The sequence below is a fragment of the Oncorhynchus tshawytscha genome, linkage group LG13 (assembly GCF_018296145.1).
Source record: "Oncorhynchus tshawytscha isolate Ot180627B linkage group LG13, Otsh_v2.0, whole genome shotgun sequence".
NCBI classification, from domain to species: domain Eukaryota; kingdom Metazoa; phylum Chordata; class Actinopteri; order Salmoniformes; family Salmonidae; genus Oncorhynchus; species Oncorhynchus tshawytscha.
Window position 1 is genome coordinate 59831862 of NC_056441.1, and position 19522 is coordinate 59851383.

Here is a 19522-nt window from a genome sequence, read left to right on the forward strand (position 1 = left end):
GGTTCATGGGATCATAAACTCAGAAAAAATGCTCTGCAGCAGCTGGCAAGGTCAGCATGGTCATCAAATCTTGGTACTTGTTTTTTTTGATGGGCAGAGGACTCTGATATGCTCTATGGTAGTGGCTTGCAAAATAGGGAGGTAGAGGTGTAGCTCCTTGTTTTGGTTTGGAGATCAGCCACGATTTCCATACCTCAAATAGACTGTGGCTCTGTCTGGCGTACAGATTCCAAGGATCCTCAACTGAAATTAGAACAGAAACATTTGAAGTTCCTGACATCAATAAACAACTTTCACAGTCAAGCATTAGGATATTTTATTGTTAGAACAACATGGTGCATGTTGATGGGATGTTAGTAAACTATTCTCTGTGCAATATCTGTGACTTTTAACCACCTCACTGAGGTGATCTGTAGTCCAGCTGGTCGCTTGAGGACAGAATCTGGGAGGTGCCTGAAGTCTTCACATTTCATCCTCATCGCCTTGAATGGTTTTGCTGGTTGTGCTTCAAGTATCATCATCAGGTGTATGAAGGACTGACACCTTGCGCCTCTTCTCGATGGTGGCAAAAGATCGATCACAAGGAAGAAAAGAATGACCAAAGACCATGAACTTCTGCTCAGCTTGGGTAAAGTAACCCATAGAGACGAGCATCGACATCAGGTTGAGCATCCGCCAGTTGTTATTCTGCCCACAGCATCTGTCACTAAAGATGATCAACTTGCGCACCGCTGGTTTGGTGAGTGGCGTGAATTTTGTCTTCACCCACTTCAATACGCAGCTTGTCACCTCAATGAACCCTCGGTGTGCAATCCCTGCAGGATACAGTGTAACGTTACATATAACTAGCTAGCTACTGTAGCCATGTCGAATCATCTGGTGGATGGAGAAAAAGTAACTAGCTATGTTTCTTCTATAATCTAGCAATAACATTTGTAACGATAATGTGTAAGTTAGTAGCCAACAAACTTTAGCCAATATGTCTTCTCTATAGTCACAAATTAGACAACCCAGAAGATACATGTTACTTACTGTACTCTATAGCTAGCTAGCTTGATTGTTTGATATACGGTTCTTCCACATACCTCTTTTGGACAGCTTTTCTTGACCCTTGCTATTTGTATAGGGTTTTCCCGCATCCCGTAAGATCTTCATTTGCCTGTCTTTCCATTCTTTTAGTTTTGTTTTACGTTTCTTTCTCACATTTCGGCAATTTTCATCAGCAACAGAAAAGTTGTGCGCTTGTCCGTCCATTCTGAGTTGTGCACATAAACGGTTATTCCACGAGAGCCTATCTTTAAATTTAAAATGATTGTTAATTAGCGTGTGGAAAGCTTGTGAAACCGGTTCACTATAGAAAAAGGGTGTCCAGTAATGATTTTTCATGTATATCTCTTTTTTTCTTTTTTTTTATGTCACATATATGGTTCTTCGTCTGTAGGATTCATTTATTGAATAAATGAATGTCTTCTGAATGCAAACATATGAAGATCATCAAAGGTAAGTGATTAATTTGATCTCTATTTCTGATTTGTGTAACTCTTCTACTTGGCTGGTTACTGTTTGTAATGATTTGTCTGCTGGGCTATGTTCTCAAATAATTGTAAGGTATGCTTTCGCCGTAAAGCATTTTTGAAATCCTACACCGTTGTTGGATTCACAAGAAGTTCATCTTTAAACCTATGTAAAATAGTTGTATCTTTTCTGAGTTTTTATAATGAGTATTTCTGTATTTGAATTTGGCGCTCTGCAATCTCACTGGATGTTGGCCAGGTGGGATGCTAGCGTCCCACATACCCTAGAGAGGTTAACAGTTTAAAAACTTGTCTGTGTAGCTCTCTCTTGCTAATGCAGTTATAACCAACGAAACAATGAATACCCGACACAAGTCTTTAACACCATCCAAACACACAGACACATAACAAATCACATTTAAATATAGACAGAGACAGCAGCAACAGTTCCACGATTGCTAATATTAGAGTTGTCCCCTGTTACCCTCATGAGTGCAGTCACATTGGAGAGGAAAGCTGGGTACTCCTGAGCCAGAGAGAGTAAGTACAGCATGGCTTGGTCCCTACTCTGTCCCGCTGTGTGTGCTTCCGATCCGCTTCCATTGAGGACATTACGTTGCTCCATTACTGGTCCTAGATCAGTGTAGTATGTACAGTCAAGCTTTGGCTGCACTGTGGCTCTATTGCTAGGTTCTTTTCTCAGTGCTGGCTTGTTCAGTTGTGATTCACCTCCTCACGTTTCAACAGAGCTCGGATGGAGATCATTCCTCTGTCCTCAGGCCCAGGGGGAGAGGCTTAGACACTGGGAGGAGGGGTCAGAGCTCACTACATGGGGCTGACTTCCTCAAACGGGATGTGGCTTACATAACCACGCCTATGTTACTGATTAATATTTATATCCTAATAGAATTGATAAAATATTAAGAATCCTACAGCCAAATCAACAGATCAGAAAAACAAGTTATTGGGGGCCTATTTGTTTACAATGCTCTAGTCTTAAGACATGTTTCTGCACACCCTTGGGAGACCATAAAGTAGGAGCTCTCCTAAAATACAGTAAGGTAAGAATAGTCCCTCTTGTGGAAATATTTTTTGATATTTGTTTTTGTTGTCAAGATAACATTTCTTGTCCTCTTTTCAGACAGAGGGTTTTTGACCGCTTGCAACTTCTGGAAATGAAGCTTCTCCTCCAAGTCGTTCCAATTTGTACGTAAAATGATTTACCTAATTCATGTAAAAATGAACAACTGCTATTGGGTAAACTTTATCTACTTGAATATAAAGTGTAATCCCCCTTCATCTAAAATGAATGCATTAAGATGGTAATGACAAAAACAAATTTCAGATCACGGTTATTGTCCATAATAGTCGGCTACACGATTACACAATAATTGTGACAGCCCTATGACCTCTATCTCACTGAATGTTCTCTGAATGCAGATAGCCTAACATATTTTTGATCACCTCACATGCCATCTTAAGCACCCAACCAACGATTGCTTTGAAACAGCATGGTAGCGTGCCGTATTTGGCAAATCGTGACAATGGGGCGGTAGAACTGACACAGAGAACCTAAAATAGACACAGAGCATATTTATTGTTATTCACACAGAAAAGCTACTACAATAGCTTCCCTTCAAATGGAGTATGAATGAGAGATGTGCTACTTACTGTCTACTCACAGATAATCTGGGTCTCTCTTTTCACCGGTAGCTGTCACTATAATCTTCCCTGGCTAGTAAACTCGATACTCACATGCTTTAAAACCACACACACAGGCCTCCATGGATGCAGTTAACCAACTGTTCCTAGGCCGTCATTGAAAATGAGAATTTGTTCTTAACTGACTTGCCTAATAAAATAAAAATAGACCGTAAGTTAACAAATACATTTATCATTTTCTGGCTTCCACACACAGCCTACAAGCCACTGATACAGACCTTTGGAACATCTACATTTTAAAAAGTCTAATAAATCCTTGTAATATAGCCTACACCTTCACAATAAATCCATTATTTATTTTAGACAGGTCTAAAGAAACATGATATGAAGAAAATGTAGTCTATTTCAGAAGAACAAAATAGCATACTTTGAGTTGTCCTGATCTGGCTATGCCATGGCTGTGGGCTACACTAGGTTAATTTAGCAGACAAGATTTGCTTAGAAGTCCGTGGAATTATTTTATATTATTTTATAGCATGAAGAATACAAATGAACAAAGCTGAATAAAATAGAAAGGATGTTTTCTCCAAACGATTTGAGGAAGTGCGCACGTGTGACTATTCTGTTTTAACTTCTTTGGGGTAGGGCAGTATTTTCACGTCCGGATGAAAAGCTACTCAGGCCCAGATGCTAGGATATGAATATAATTAGTAGATTTGGATAGAAAACACTCTGAAGTTTCTAAAACTGTTTGAATGATGTCTGTGAGTATAACACAACTCATATGGCAGACAAAAACCCCAGAAAAAATCCAACCAGGAAGTGGGAAATCTGAGGTTTGTAGCCTATCCAATATACAGTGTCTGTGGGGTCATATTGCACTTCGTAAGGCTTCCACTAGATGTCAACAGTCTTTAGAACCTTGTTTCAGGCTTCTATTGTGAAGTGGGAGAGAATGAGAGCTGATTGAGTCATGCGTCTGCCAGAAGGCCATGTGCTCAGTCAGGCGCACGCCCGTGGGAGTTAGCTCTGTTCCCTTTCATTTCTAAAGACAAAGGAATTCTCCGGTTGAAACATTACTGAAGATTTATGATAAAAACATCCTAAAGATTTATTATATACATAATTTGGCATGTTTCTACGAACTGTAATATAACTTTTTTGACTTTGTCTGGACCTAGTGCCTGTGCATTTGGATTACTGTACTAAATGCGCTAACAAAAAGGAGGTATTTGGACATAAATTATGGACTTTATCGAACAAAACTAACATTTATTGTGGAACTGGGATTCCTGGGAGTGCATTCTGATGAAGATCATCAAATGTAAGTGAATACTTATAGTGCTATTTATGACTTTTGTTGACTCCATAACATGGCGGGTATCTGTATTGCTTGTTTTGGTCTCTGAGCGCTGTACTCAGATTATTCAGTGGTGTGCTTTTTCTGTAAAGCTTTTTGGAAATCTGACACAGCGGTTGCATTAAGGAGAAGAATATCTTTAACCTTTCTAGCGCAGGGGTTCCGCTAGCGGAACACCTCGACAAACATTCTGCTGAAAAGGCAGCGCGCGATATTCAAAAATATTTTTTTGAAATATGTAACTTTCACACATTAACAAGTCCAATACAGCAAATGAACAGCGTCCTTATCCAATTCCGAGGTGCATATTGAAGGTATTGGAAGAACTGTCCACATTTACTCCGTCAGCCAACAAGATGAGTAGGTCTAACAAACAGCAAAAGCACCAGCCTATGTCAAATCTACTATCCTCATAGGACAAAAGTTGTCCTATTATATTCTGTGTGAGGAATAAATATTCCAAACAGTCTGAGACAGTTGTGGGATGCAATAGATCCCAAATTAATACAAGCACTAGCATCAAAAAAACAATCTTTAATAAGGCTGACACAACAGATCAGAACGTTTAACATAAAATGTTGATAGCCTAATAGGTTATTTCTTCACATTATAAGAGCAACAATGTGCACACGGCAGTAGGCTATTGTTCCATTAGTGCAAAAACGCCATTCTCAAAAGTGACCACAAATACAATTATGCATTTAATCCTTTTATTATAAAGGTGCATTTTTAGGGTGAAAATGATCTTCCCCAAACTTGAAACTCACACGCTGCTTATGTATGCTAGTTAGGCTCTACACCCTTTGTAACGTGGAGTAATGTGCTTAATTTTAAGAAGTTATTTGGCCACCTTAGTTGTGATAAACCTTATCAAATCATATAGGCCTATGGGCTAGGTTACATGATGTGCATGAATATGATTTTCTTTAAAAAGGCATTTCTTACCTTAATCATTCAAAAGTGATAATACAGTGCCTTGCGAAAGTATTCGGCCCCCTTGAACTTTGCAACCTTTTGCCACATTTCAGGCTTCAAACATAAAGATATAAAACTGTATTTTTTTGTGAAGAATCAACAACAAGTGGGACACAATCATGAAGTGGAACGACATTTATTGGATATTTCAAACTTTTTTAACAGTTCAAAAACTTAAAAATTGGGCGTGCAAAATTATTCAGCCCCTTTACTTTCAGTGCAGCAAACTCTCTCCAGAAGTTCAGTGAGGATCTCTGAATGATCCAATGTTGACCTATATGACTAATGATGATAAATACAATCCACCTGTGTGTAATCAAGTCTCCGTATAAATGCACCTGCACTGTGATAGTCTCAGAGGTCTGTTAAAAGCGCAGAGAGCATCATGAAGAACAAGGAACACACCAGGCAGGTCCGAGATACTGTTGTGAAGAAGTTTAAAGCCGGATTTGGATACAAAAAGATTTCCCAAGCTTTAAACATCCCAAGGAGCACTGTGCAAGCGATAATATTGAAATGGAAGGAGTATCAGACCACTGCAAATCTACCAAGACCTGGCCGTCCCTCTAAACTTTCAGCTCATACAAGGAGAAGACTGATCAGAGATGCAGCCAAGAGGCCCATGATCACTCTGGATGAACTGCAGAGATCTACAGCTGAGGTGGGAGACTCTGTCCATAGGACAACAATCAGTCGTATATTGCACAAATCTGGCCTTTATGGAAGAGTGGCAAGAAGAAAGCCATTTCTTAAAGATATCCATAAAAAGTGTTGTTTAAAGTTTGCCACAAGCCACCTGGGAGACACACCAAACATGTGGAAGAAGGTGCTCTGGTCAGATGAAACCAAAATTGAACTTTTTGGCAACAATGCAAAACGTTATGTTTGGCGTAAAAGCAACACAGCTCATCACCCTGAACACACCATCCCCACTGTCAAACATGGTGGTGGCAGCATCATGGTTTTGGCCTGCTTTTCTTCAGCAGGGACAGGGAAGATGGTTAAAATTGATGGGAAGATGGATGGAGCCAAATACAGGACCATTCTGGAAGAAAACCTGATGGAGTCTGCAAAAGACCTGAGACTGGGACGGAGATTTGTCTTCCAACAAGACAATGATCCAAAACATAAAGCAAAATCTACAATGGAATGGTTCAAAAATAAACATATCCAGGTGTTAGAATGGCCAAGTCAAAGTCCAGACCTGAATCCAATCGAGAATCTGTGGAAAGAACTGAAAACTGCTGTTCACAAATGCTCTCCATCCAACCTCACTGAGCTCGAGCTGTTTTGCAAGGAGGAATGGGAAGAAATTTCAGTCTCTCGATGTGCAAAACTGATAGAGACATACCCCAAGCGACTTACAGCTGTAATCGCTGCAAAAGGTGGCGCTACAAAAGTATTAACTTAAGGGGGCTGAATAATTTTGCACGCCCAATTTTTCAGTTTTTGATTTGTTAAAAAAGTTTGAAATATCCAATAAATGTCGTTCCACTTCATGATTGTGTCCCACTTGTTGTTGATTCTTCACAAAAAAATACAGTTTTATATCTTTATGTTTGAAGCCTGAAATGTGGCAAAAGGTTGCAAAGTTCAAGGGGGCCGAATACTTTCGCAAGGCACTGTATATACAGTTGGAGGTTTACATACACTTATGTTGGAGTCATTAAAACTCGTTTTTCAACTACTCCACAAATTTCTTGTTAACAAACTATAGTTTTGGCAAGTAGGTTAAGATATCTACTTTGTGCATGACACAAGGAATTCTTCCAACAACTGTTTACAGACAGATTATTTCACTGTATCACAATTCCAGTTGGTCAGAAGTTTACATACACTCAGTTGACTGTGCCTTTAAACAGCTTGGAAAATTCCAGAAAATGATATCATGGCTTTAGAAGCTTCTGGCTAATTGACATCATTTGAGTCAATTGGAGGTGTACCTGTGGATGTATTTCAAGGCCTACCTTCAAACTCAGTGCTTCTTTGCTTGACATCATGGAAAAACCTAAATAAATCAGCCAAGAAAAAAGTTTTTGTAGACCTCCACAAGTCTGGTTCATCCTTGGGAGCAATTTCTAAATGCCTGGAGGTACCATGTTCATCTGTACAAACAATAGTATGCAAGTATAAACACCATAGGACCACGCAGCCATCATACCTCTCAGGAAGGAGACTCGTTCTGTCTCCTAGAGATTAACGTACTTTGGATGCGAAAAATGCAAATCAATCCCAGAACAGCAGCAAAGGACCTTGTGAAGATGCTGGTTGAAACGGGTACAAAAGTATCTATATCCTCAATAAAACAAGTCCTATATCAACATAACCTGAAAGGCCGCTCAACAAGGAAGAAGCCACTGCTCCAAAACCTCCATAAAAAAGCCAAACTACACATGGGGACAAAGATCGTACTTTCTGGAGAAATGTCCTCTGGTCTGATGAAACAAAAATAGAACTGTTTGGACATAATGACCATTGTTAGGTTTGGAGGAAAAAGGGGGTGTCTTGCAAGCCATAGAACACCATGCCAACCGTGAATCATGGATTGGCAGCATCATGTTGTGGGGGTGCTTTGCTGCAGGAGGGTCTTGTGCGGTGTGGCGGTAATACGGTCACTGCAATACGGTCAATGATTGACCACAGATTTTGACCAGTGACTGACCGGGCATTGTTCTAGGTCTAAAACCTAAGCCACGCTGTCCGATGACAGGACAGTACAGCCAAGAATATATTTGGTGTGCTGGTTATATTTGGTGTGCTAATCCATGTGAACACTGACGAAGATTTCTTCTCTGCATGACTGGCCTTTCACTCTCTTGTGAAGAGCCAATCTTTTTCTCTGACATTCTCACCAACTCTGAAAAGTCAATCTCCATTTGCTAGAAATTCTTCACGAACAGAATTGCATGCACAGAGAGACAGGGAAAGAGAAAGAGAGTTGGCGAAAGAGACAGGGAAAGAGAAAGGGGGGTGAAAGAGAGAAAATAGAGAAAATAAAGTAGAGAAAATAAAACAGAGATACCTTTTTACATAGGTATTCAGACCTGTTGCAATGAGACTCGAAATTTAGCTCAAGCATTTCGCTACACTCACATTAACATCTGCTAACCATGTGTATGTGACAAATAAAATTTGATTTGATTTGATTTGAGGTGTATGCTGTTTCCACTGATCTAGAACTTGATTGGAGTCCACCTGATTGGACATGATTTGGAAAGGCACACCGTGTCTATGTAAAAGGTTCCACAGTTGACAGTGCATATCAGAGCAAAAACCAAGCCATGAGGTCAAAGGAATTGTCCATAGAGCTCTGAGACAGGATTGTGTCGAGGTACAGATCTGGGAAAGGGTACCAAAAAATGTCTGCAGCATTGAAGGTCCCCAAGAACACAGTGACCCCCATCATTCTTAAAATGGAAGAAGTTTGGAACCACTAAGACCTTTTCAAGAACTGACCGCTTGCCAAACTGAGCAATCAGGGGAGAAGGGCCTTGGTCAGGGAGGTGACCAAGTACCCGATGGTCACTCTGACAGAGCTCCAGAGTTCCATTGTGGAGATGGGAGAACCATCTCTGCAGCACTCCACCAATCAGGTCTTTATTGTAGAGTGGACAGACGGAAACCACTCCTAAATTAAAAAGGCACATCACAGCCCACTTGGAATTGGCCAAAAGACACCTAAAGACACTCAGACAATGAGAAACAAGATCCTCTGGTCTGAAGAAACCAAGATTGAACTCTTTGGCCTGAATGCCAAGTGTCACATCTGGAGGAACACAGGCACCATCCCTATGGTGAAGCATGATGGTGGTGGTATCATGCTGTGGTGATGTTTTTCAGTGGCAGGGACTGGGAGACTAATCAGGGTTGAGGGAAAAATGAACAGAGCAAAGTACAGTGAGATCCTTGATGAAAACCTGCTACAGAGTACTCAGGACCTCAGACTGGGGCAAAGGTTCACCTTCAAACAGGACAATGACCCTAAGCACACAGCCAAGACAATGCAGGAGTGGCTTCGGGACAAGTCTATGAATGTCTTTAAGTGGCCCAACCAGAGCCCGGACTTGAACCCAATTGAACATCTCTGGAGAGACATGAAAATAGCTGTGCAGTGATGCTCCCTATCCAACCTGACAGAGCTTGAGAGGATCTGCAGAGAAGAATGGGAGAAACTCCCCAAATACAGGTGTACCAAGCTTGAAGCATCATACCCAAGAAGACCCGAGGCTGTAATCGCTGCCAAAGATGATTCAACAAAGTGCTGAGTAAAGGGCCTGAATACATATGTAAATGTGATATTTCAATTTTTTATTGTTAATACATTTGCTAACGTTTCTAAAAACATGTTTTTGCTTTGTCATTATGGGGTATTGTGTTTAAATTGATGAAGACATCAAAAAAAATCAATGGTCAAGGGTCCTGAATACTTTTCAAATGCACTGCATGTCCCTCGAGCTACAGAGAACAATAATAACCTAAATCGTATCCATGCTAATTCGGAGACGCTCAGCTGACAAATAAGGGTATTTTTGTTTAGCTAAGTTTAGAAATGTTGCTGTGAGCATGACGAAACTTGTCAGCATTATAATGGTAACGGAATATGTGATATCATCATCCTTGGACCTCTCATTACAACAATGAGATCCTCTTCAGTAGACTGGCGTTTTCACAACACTGTCTGACAGTCAGAGCAGCCAGCCAGTGACTAACGCCATATGCCAAGTGTCTTGGCCAAGGCAACGCTTCACTAATCAACCATGTATAGCACTATAACTCAAAGGCAGCTCAGATGTGACAAATAATATCCTTAACTGTCTGGACTCCTATATGATATAGAGCTCACCTCTGAAAATAACATCTAACGGTACCGTTTCACTGGTTTATGTGGCACGTTATACTTGGATGAAAGAGAATGAAGGCGCTGTGTAAACATTGCAAACAGACGGTACGAATGATATCGTCCCTGGTGAACACTTCCGTTTTCTCGGTCAACAAATCACACAAATGTCTTTCCAGAACACTCAAATAATTGAGTATGCTTGGTACAGTAAACAAGTCTTATGTATAAACCCTGCTGATAGTTTCAGGATGCCAGAGAGAGCCTGTGCTGCCTCCCTCTGTAGGGATAGATAGCTGTACCCAGCATACCTCCTTGCTTCGGGCATGACACTGATCCCCAGGGTCTGACTGACTGCATCCGAAAATAACTTGGCGACAAAGTGTAGTTAGTTACCCCTGGCTTGGACAGACCAGACCAGACAGACAGACACGGTCCATGGGTACAGAAAGTGTGGCTCTTTTGGGGTAAATATAGCCTCAGTGATTGGACTGTACACCTCCCCCCACCTCCCCTTCCCCCATATCCCTGTGAAAGACACTGAGGACCTGTGTCACGCTAGGCTCGCTGTGCTGCTTCCCACCATCTTGCACCACGGCAGGATTCTATGGCCTTCCACTTACAAGGACCTTATGCCATGCTTAGCTCTGCACAGTTCTTTCTGTGTCTAGTTGCTGGATCGTAAAAACCCTTTCAGAACAGAATCTTTGGGTCGATTAAAATGGATGTAGAAATAGCTCATGGTAATAATGGTTACGGGACCCAAATCCTTCATTCAGTGCTGCATGAGCTGAGCACACCTGGGTTCACAGTGAACACATACAATACCCCTCTCGATCCCTCCTAACAAAGAAAATACTATCATACCAGTGGCAAAGCTCATATGCCAGGCGCTTAATCTGGTTATACTTGGGATAGCTAGCTCACTAAGCTAAAGCCTAGGCATTTGCTCAAGCCTTCTGGCTTCAGACAAGGTTACTAATCACGCAGGCATTACGTAATTCGCCAAACCACCCGTCTTACATTTTGAAAGTAAGAACGACAGTTGACAAAGAAAACGTAAATCCCTACAATCTGTCCCCCTTCTTAGCACCTTTCTCCATAAACCACATGCCTTATCCGCATGGTTTATGTACATTCCCCGAGATTCCTTCTGCTATTTACATTCTGTCCTATGTCAATATTTCCCAGTCTTACGGCCCAAGGTTAAGACCAAAGGTCATTATGGTTCGCTGTAATAACCCTCCTTTCAATTTAAACCCCATCCATACAGAGAGAATCACAAATACAATTTAACTGAAAAGGTTGGGGGACCTTTTTGTCCTTAACAATCCTGGCAATTGCTTTTCTCGTTGAATCGGAACAGAGATATTTCTCCTACACTTAGGGCAGCAGCCTACTCCAATACATTGGGGTGACGGAGGAGACAAAGACAGATTGTGTCCATTCTGGGATTGCCAGACATGGTTTTACTGCTGTGTAATGGAAGTAATGCTCCTGTTGGGAACCAGAGCATAGCCCAGTGTACACAGAGTTGCAAGTCATTCTTCCTCTGCCCAAAAGAACTGCCCTTATTTTGGCAGCAGCACCCTACTCATAGAAATAGAATGTACCCATGACTGTAACTTCATATTGCCAAGGTCTGAGGGGGGTTTCCCAATCTAGTCATTCTATTGCTATGGTGTACCTACAAGGAGGCAGACGAGTATTCATCACACAGATATAAAAGGACATTGTCTCAGGCGCTTCATCGGGGACACAGACAGATCCAAGATGTCTACCGCTCCCGCCCCCTCTTCAGTGCAAAAAAGGACAACAAACAATGGGGTTGCCATGGAAAAACCTGGACGTTTAGTCACCGCACATTGGCAGATTAGAAGGTTTCAGTCAGGATTCAGAGTTCTTTACAATCCCTACTCCTCACAAATATGGACTTCACTGTGCTCTCCTCTCCCATCCTCTTAGGTTAAACAAATGGTTAACTGGTCATGTGGAGGAACACTTGAGTGGAGACAGACTAAACATGGTGGTTTAAAAAAGGCTATAAGACAAAATACAGCTCAGCACATCCAGTAGCTTCATCATAAACATGTTGTGTATGACAGTATAACTCTGATTTAATTCTTATGTGAAAACCACGAGGGGGCCAATCTAACAACATTCTGATTTCATTGTTGTTTTTATTGGATAAATAGTGGAGAGAGAGAGACAAGCAGGGAGAGAGATTTTTCTGTCAGCATAGTGTCAGGGGCTGGATTTGGGAATATTCCCAGGCGGCTGAGTTATCCCCTAGGCCACTGGTCACCAACCTTTTCTGACTCCAGATCACTTTCTGAGTCAAAATGCAAGCCGAGATCCACCGCTCAGATTTTGCTGAACATTGCTTCAAAAACGTAAGCTTATGCAACATGAACCTATTAAAAACACAGTACTGTAGCAATGAGACACAGAGGAGCGACAGAGCAGCCATTTGAGGGCTCGCCTCAACGTACCTCCGCTCTCCCTTTCCTCCGCTGACACTGACCAAAAAGATACACTGCCTTTCAGCTGAGGGCGAAACTTGAGTCGCACTGCATTATTTCATGCACAAATTCATGTTGTTACTCCTATGAACAGAGAAAGTGAAATATTCCTCAATATTAAAAAGACACAAGACACCAATAATAACGATACACTTTCCTACTCATTCACTACAGCTGCAGTGCTGGTTGTAGCACAAGTGGAAGTAGGAAGAACGTGCATTTTATGGCTTATAAAAGCGTTGAAAACAAAGTGTTGACAGTGCTGAGTAAGAACTCACTCATAAAAACAACAGCTCTTTGCTGTATTCGTTGACAGTCTCTCTCTAGTCATGGTTTTAGAAGTTTTCAAATCTCACAGTATCAACTTTGCTGTAACATTCTTTTACGTGTGCTACGTTACTGCAGGCATGGTAATCTGAGCCATTCGATTGGCCAGCGGCAGGCCTATGGTGCACTTGATTTGCTCTCTGGGCCCACAGGGAAGGCAGAGTTTGTACCTTCAGACACATGAAATGGTTAAAATGGGAACACTTTGCCTACCCGGGCACGAAGGGTAGCAAAAAAATAGGAATAAAAAAATGTAAATAGGAACGCAAGGCTTTATAGTTGTTCTTTTTCATAGAAATGTTTGGCGATCGACTGGCCGATCTCCAAGGCATTCCTAGTCGATCACCAAACATTTCTGTGAAAAAAACAACGATAAAGGCTTGCGTTCCTATTTTTGGTGACCACTGCTCTTGACCATCTTGATGACCAGTAGAAAAATGAATGGTCATTTAATTGATAGTATTACTTGGATAAATATTGTTCAACCAATCCAATAACTTCTAGGTTGCTATTTTCCTGCATCTCTGTTTCACGTAGGTCAATGATGATTGGTGTGAACGACTAGCCTAGCTCACAGCTAACAGTTGATCCAGCTAAGAGCAGGCCGCTCTACTTACCAGTCTCTCCATCTCCTGCTCCCTGAGCCTCTCCTCTCTCTGACGCCGGTGGTACTCCAACAGCTCGTCCTCGTTGTCGCTGATCTCAGAGATGCTGTTTTTGCGCTCCCGCATGCCCGGGTGGGGGCCCCTCAGATCCCGGGGGCACCCAGACATCTTCCTATGGCCCCTGGGGCTGGCGAGAGGAGAGGAGCCAGGTAGAGAGCCCAGGCTATAAGCTGGGGAGAGGGCATTTCCAAAGCTGGCCTTCCTCCCCCCTCCCCCGCTCTCCATCATCATCAACCCTGAGGTGGGGGAGGGGCTGCGGGCTCGGACCACACTGCCGCCAAACTGATCCTCCGCGGGGGACTCGGCCTTGCGTTGGAGCCTGGGGCTCTCCGGGACTCCCAACTTCCCCGATGATGATGGGCTCTCAGGTGTTCTCAATGTGGGGATACTTCCAGGGAGAGCCCCCGGGAGAACAGGCACCCCTCTGCGAGCCATGGAGGGGCTGAGAGGAGGGAGCTCCTTCATGCTGCTACCCCCGCTGCTGAGCTCAAGGTTCCTGCGAGACAGTCGAGGGCTCTCTGGGGGCTGCAGTGTGCGGGGGTGGGGGAAGGGGTGGTGCTGCTGGAGTGGAGAGCCCCCCTGGATGATGTGGACGATTGGGTCAAGGGGAGGCTGAAAGGCCCTGCTGTGCTGGGATAGCAGCTGTCTGGAAGGGCTGGAGGTGAGGGAGTGGTCCGCTTGCTCTCTGAAGGGGCTGGCCGGGCGCTCCTGGAGGATGGTGCCCGCTTTCGTCCTGGGACTGGATGGGGAGGAGGAGGTGTAGGGGAACTTGGCCGTGAATCTGGGGCTACTTGGCACTGCGTTCCTGCCCATGTACCCGGCATCGGCTGAGGCAACAGATAGGTGGGTCAGTCTAGGGCTCTCTGAACCCATCCCCCCTGGGCTGTCCAGGCTCTGGCCTCTGCGGGCTGGCTTGGGGCTCTGGGGGGCCTCCAGGAGACCTTTCCTCTGGTGCCTAGGGCTCTCAGGAACCCTCTGCACCCCGCCGCCAGGGCTGTAGTTGGTCAGTGTGGTCCTTGGCTGGGGGATGGGTGGTGTAGTTGTGTAGTTGTAGCTGGATGAGCGGACCGGCACGGGGGGCAGGGATGGGTCCTGGGGGTCCAGGCAGCCGCTGGGAGAAGGGCTGGTGTAGCTGCCTGCGCTGCTGGCCGCCGAGGGAGAGGACAGGGGGGAGAAGGGTGGGGAGGTGTTCTCATAGCTGGAGCCCACCGACATGGCTCCTGGGCTGGTGGGAGGGGAGAGGAGGTATCGGCCTCCTCCATTGACCATGGGGGACAGCGGGGAGTGGGGGATGGGGTGGTCTGAAGAGGGAGGCTGGGGATCATCCATGACTAGGGAGTCCATGATGTCCTGGAGGTCCTTTTCAATGGAGCTGACGATGGCACTATGCTCGGAGCGGGAGTCTCTCTCCCCGGGGGCTGGGTGGCGCGACTGGGACACTCCTGACTGATGGTTCCCATTGACCAGGCCCTCTGTATCTGTAGAGAATACATAACTAATATCAGTCTCAGGTATACAGTACATAGGCCTACTATACAGTACACATACATGTAAAGAGTGGTCAGAGTAAATATTATGATCACTCACTAGGCTATACTATGAGTAAAGACTATGATCACTGCAATATATACAGTATATATATATATATATATATATATATATATATATATTTTACAGTATAGATACCAAAATGTGCAATATTTACAGTATAGTATATCCCTGAAAACAAATAGAAACAGACATAGGCTCTAAGAGCTGAATAGATAATGAGATGTTGAGAGAAATTAATGGACCATAAAGTTCATAAATGGACTGTATCTTACGGTTGCATCACCTCTCATTAATATAAAGTGCCTTGTTACTTTTATGATTTAACCAGAGCCCTTAGCACAAGTACCTACAATTGGCACTTAAGTTTTATAGGTTGGCTACACTTCAATCCATCAATTATCTTAAAGCGCTTCTAAATTTAAACCCACCTGCTGCCCAACTTAATTTACCCAATGCACAATTTGCATGAAGAAATGCTACTGAGAAAAAGGAGGGATAAAAGAGGCAGAGAAAGAGTGAGAGAAACAGACAGAGAAAGACAGACAGACAGAGATTTGTACATTGTTACAACACTGTATATATACATAATATGATATTTGTAATGTCTTTATTGTTTTGAAATGTCTGTATGTGTAATGTTTACTGTTCATTTTTATTGTTTATTTCACTTTTGTATATTATCTACCTCACTTGCTTTGGCAATGTTAACACATTTCCCATGCCAATAAAGCCCCTTGAATTGAATTGAAATTGAGAGAGAGACAGACAGACAGACACCGCAAAAGACAGGCTTTGGAAAGATAAAGATTGAGGAGAAAATGTGCCAGTATAACCCACTTAGTGTGTGGCTGAAGAGCAGCGCAGGCCAGGGCACAGTGGTAATTCAATCGAAATCTCAGGCAACTCGCTGCCTCGCCATAATGTCAATGTGGTAGATTAGGGAGCACAAGGGGACATCCAGGTGTAACCTATGGTATTAATATGATATGCTAATAGGCTCTAATAGAAATAAGCAACGTCATCATCGGTATGATGGCAGGCAGCCTAGCGGTGAGAGTGTTGGGCAAGTAACCAAAAGGTTGCTGGTTCAAATCCCCGAGCCACAAGACACTTAATCTTCTCCAGGGGTGTTGTACTACTATGTCTGACCCTGGAAAACAACACATTCCCCTGCACCTATCTGATGCATGTGAAAATAACGCTGCTGGGTTTTTCATGTTCAACAGTTTTCCATGTGTATCAAGAATGGTCTGACATCCAGCCAACTTGACACAACTGTGGGAAGCCTTGCCTTACCTCCCTAATCTTACTACATTTGCACACAATGTATATAGATTTTTCTATTGTGTTATTGACTGTACGTTTGTTTATTCCATGCGTTGTTGTTTGTGTCGCACTGCTTTGCTTTATCTCAGCCAGGTCGCAGTTGTAAATGAGAACTTGTTCTCAACTGGCCTACATGGTTAAATAAAGGTGAAATTAAAAAGTCAACATGGGCCAGCATCCCTATGGAATGCTTTCAACACCAACACCATTTTCAAGTCCATGCCCTGACAAATTGAGGCTGTTCAGAGGGCAAAAGGATCGGAGGGTGCAGCTCAATATTAAGGTGTTCTTAAATGTTTGGTATATACTGAGTATACCAAACACATATATATATATAAATTCATACAGTTGGGTTTACATTCAGACATGACATGGATATGGTGAGAACATGTGAGCGAGTACGATGTCATTAATGTTTGTTGGAATTTATGTAGGACTGAGTTTGTGTTTTTGTCTTCATGTTGAAGGTTGACCATTAAGTCACAGACAATGTAATGTCTAGGTTAGTGGATCCATGTCTGTGGACTGTTCAGTTGTCTTTTGACTTTTGTCTATGGCTATTTTCTATTGTCTAAAAATGTAAACATTGTAAAGAAAAGACATCACAATCAAAAATACCTTGCCATAAGATGTCATAGTGCTACAATGTACATTACAAATGAGCGAGATCATGCATCTTTGGCAACTATTGTATTTGGAAATATGTACTGTGTGTAGCGAAGGTGTATGTGAACACATTTCTGTGACATGTCTATATCATGCACATGCCAAACGTGAAAGCCATTCTAAATCCAGCTCGGTTTTTAATCCCCTTCAAATAGGCTACTTTCAGTCCAGGATAAACAAGCTACTGTGTATCACTGCATTAAATAACCATCTTAATTAAATAGCCCATGTGATTTTGCGTTCTATTCATAAAGATGATCTCATCGCCCTGGATGATGAAGTGGCTTCACAAATAATGCATAACCACTATTTGTTCAGTAAAGAGCTGGGAGTAGCCTATCTGCCTGGTCTTTCTACAATGACTCAACCAGAGCTCTTCTTCTGCTAAGCAGAAAACTATCCAAGCATCATGACGTTTTGAGTGACAGCACGACCACCATATGGCCCCAATACATTTTGGTGTATATTACAATTATATGGATATTTTTCGGTTATTTGGTTATTCATTCCCCGTTATTTTCTCAGCAGGCCACATGGTCGTCGCCAGCATTTCGTGTCAAACGTCTCAGAATATGAATAGGCCCATGTCTAAAACGTATAATGACCGTGAAAATACATTATTCTCTGGCCCTGGACGGACCTCATCATGTCCAACACCAAAGCGACAATAATAATAATTATCAGCACTGACATGAATGGGTAAGCTTGCGACTAAGTCGTTTATAATGACTTATAGCCCAGCTAAAATCCAAACGCTGGAGCCCGGCATTCCTACCTCAATAAAGCTGCCTTTACCGAAGCCTGTTGTAGCCTACCCGGGTCTCCGCACCCGGGAAGGTTGAGAGAGCCTCTGCCGACGTGATATTCCAGCCGGGTTTCGTGTGCCAGGCGCCGCTATCCTGCTTGCTCGCTCCCCCTCCCTTCCCTGTCCACGGTGCTGATGTGACCGCCTGCTAGATTTACCGGGGCGGCAACTATGTCGTCTGTTTGTCTTCTTAAAGGGGCAGTGCAGTCAAAAACGTGATTTGCCTATGCTTTATAAAAATATATTTCCACACTATGAGGTTGAAATATTACTGTGAAATAGTGTAAATTATGATAATACAGTTTGAGAGTAAGTGCCATTTGAAAAGACTGCCTGAAATTTGTTTAGCATGGGTGGAGTTTTGCCCTGCCTGGCGGAATCACCAGGCGGTAAAAGTAAATAGACCAAAAACAAAGAGAATTTCAAACCTCTTCCAATAACAGCTAGTTTCTATGTTACATATCCCTCCCATTAGACTCCTCCAATTAGGTCCCTGACTCAAACCACTCACAGACTGGTTGAATATGTGCTTGAGAAATGTATTTTTGCTATTTTAATTAAAGGCCATCACAGTAGCTAGGTTTCCATCCAATTAGTGACATTTTTTCATGCAAATATCCTAGAATCTTCATAAACAAAATATGCATATTTTCACACCAGTGCTGTTTCCACCAAACAGACTTCTTGTGGATAAAAATCAGTGCGTGATGCCCTAGTGCACACAACGTTTATTTTTTTGGTTAAGTTTTCATGTACCAAATAAAAATAATGTGTTTCCATTTCAAGTCTACCTATAGTTTTGTCACAAAAACTGTTACGTTAAATAGCAAATGTGCCTACCTGGGTCTGGGCACCTGCGCTCTAGCCGACAGCTCGCAGATACAGTGCAGGTAGGCTGTGTGAGTACAGTAGGCTAATCTACATGAGGAGATTATTATGGATAAGAAGGAAAATATTTGTATTTGTCAAATGGCAGTCAAGCATCGATCATTTCACCAGAATAAGACCCTCGATATTTATTGGAAAGCAGCATCAAGCTCATCACCGTGTACTTTCACAAAACCCTGTGAAGTTCCTCGTAATTTATTTAATCTGTAGCCTAATAAACTGCATGCCTTCCCGAGTTATAGTGGGAGGCCCACACACCATATCATCGCACGACTCCAACATCAAGTCTGCTGACGACACGACAGTGGTAGGCCTGATCACCAGCGACGATGAGACAGCCTACAGGTAGGAGGTCAGACAGCCTACAGGTAGGAGGTCAGTGACCTGGCAGTGTGGGGCCCCAACAATAACCTCTCCCTCAACG

The 19522-nt window shown here is 42.9% G+C and overlaps 1 protein-coding gene across 17 annotated transcripts in view; it reads right to left on the minus strand.

Moving 5' to 3' along the window:
- The window catches only part of LOC112265394 (pleckstrin homology-like domain family B member 1), a 101494-nt gene that overhangs the window by 41944 nt on the left and 40028 nt on the right, over positions 1–19522 (minus strand). For 16 of the 17 annotated variants that reach the window (XM_042296061.1, XM_042296060.1, XM_042296059.1 and 13 more), the window contains one exon: positions 13815–15340. In XM_042296061.1, the coding sequence (XP_042151995.1) occupies positions 13815–15340 (1526 nt within the window). Of the gene's footprint in view, positions 1–13814; positions 15341–18180; positions 18345–19522 lie in introns of those variants that run through there. The other variant, XM_042296071.1, reaches the window with a different exon arrangement.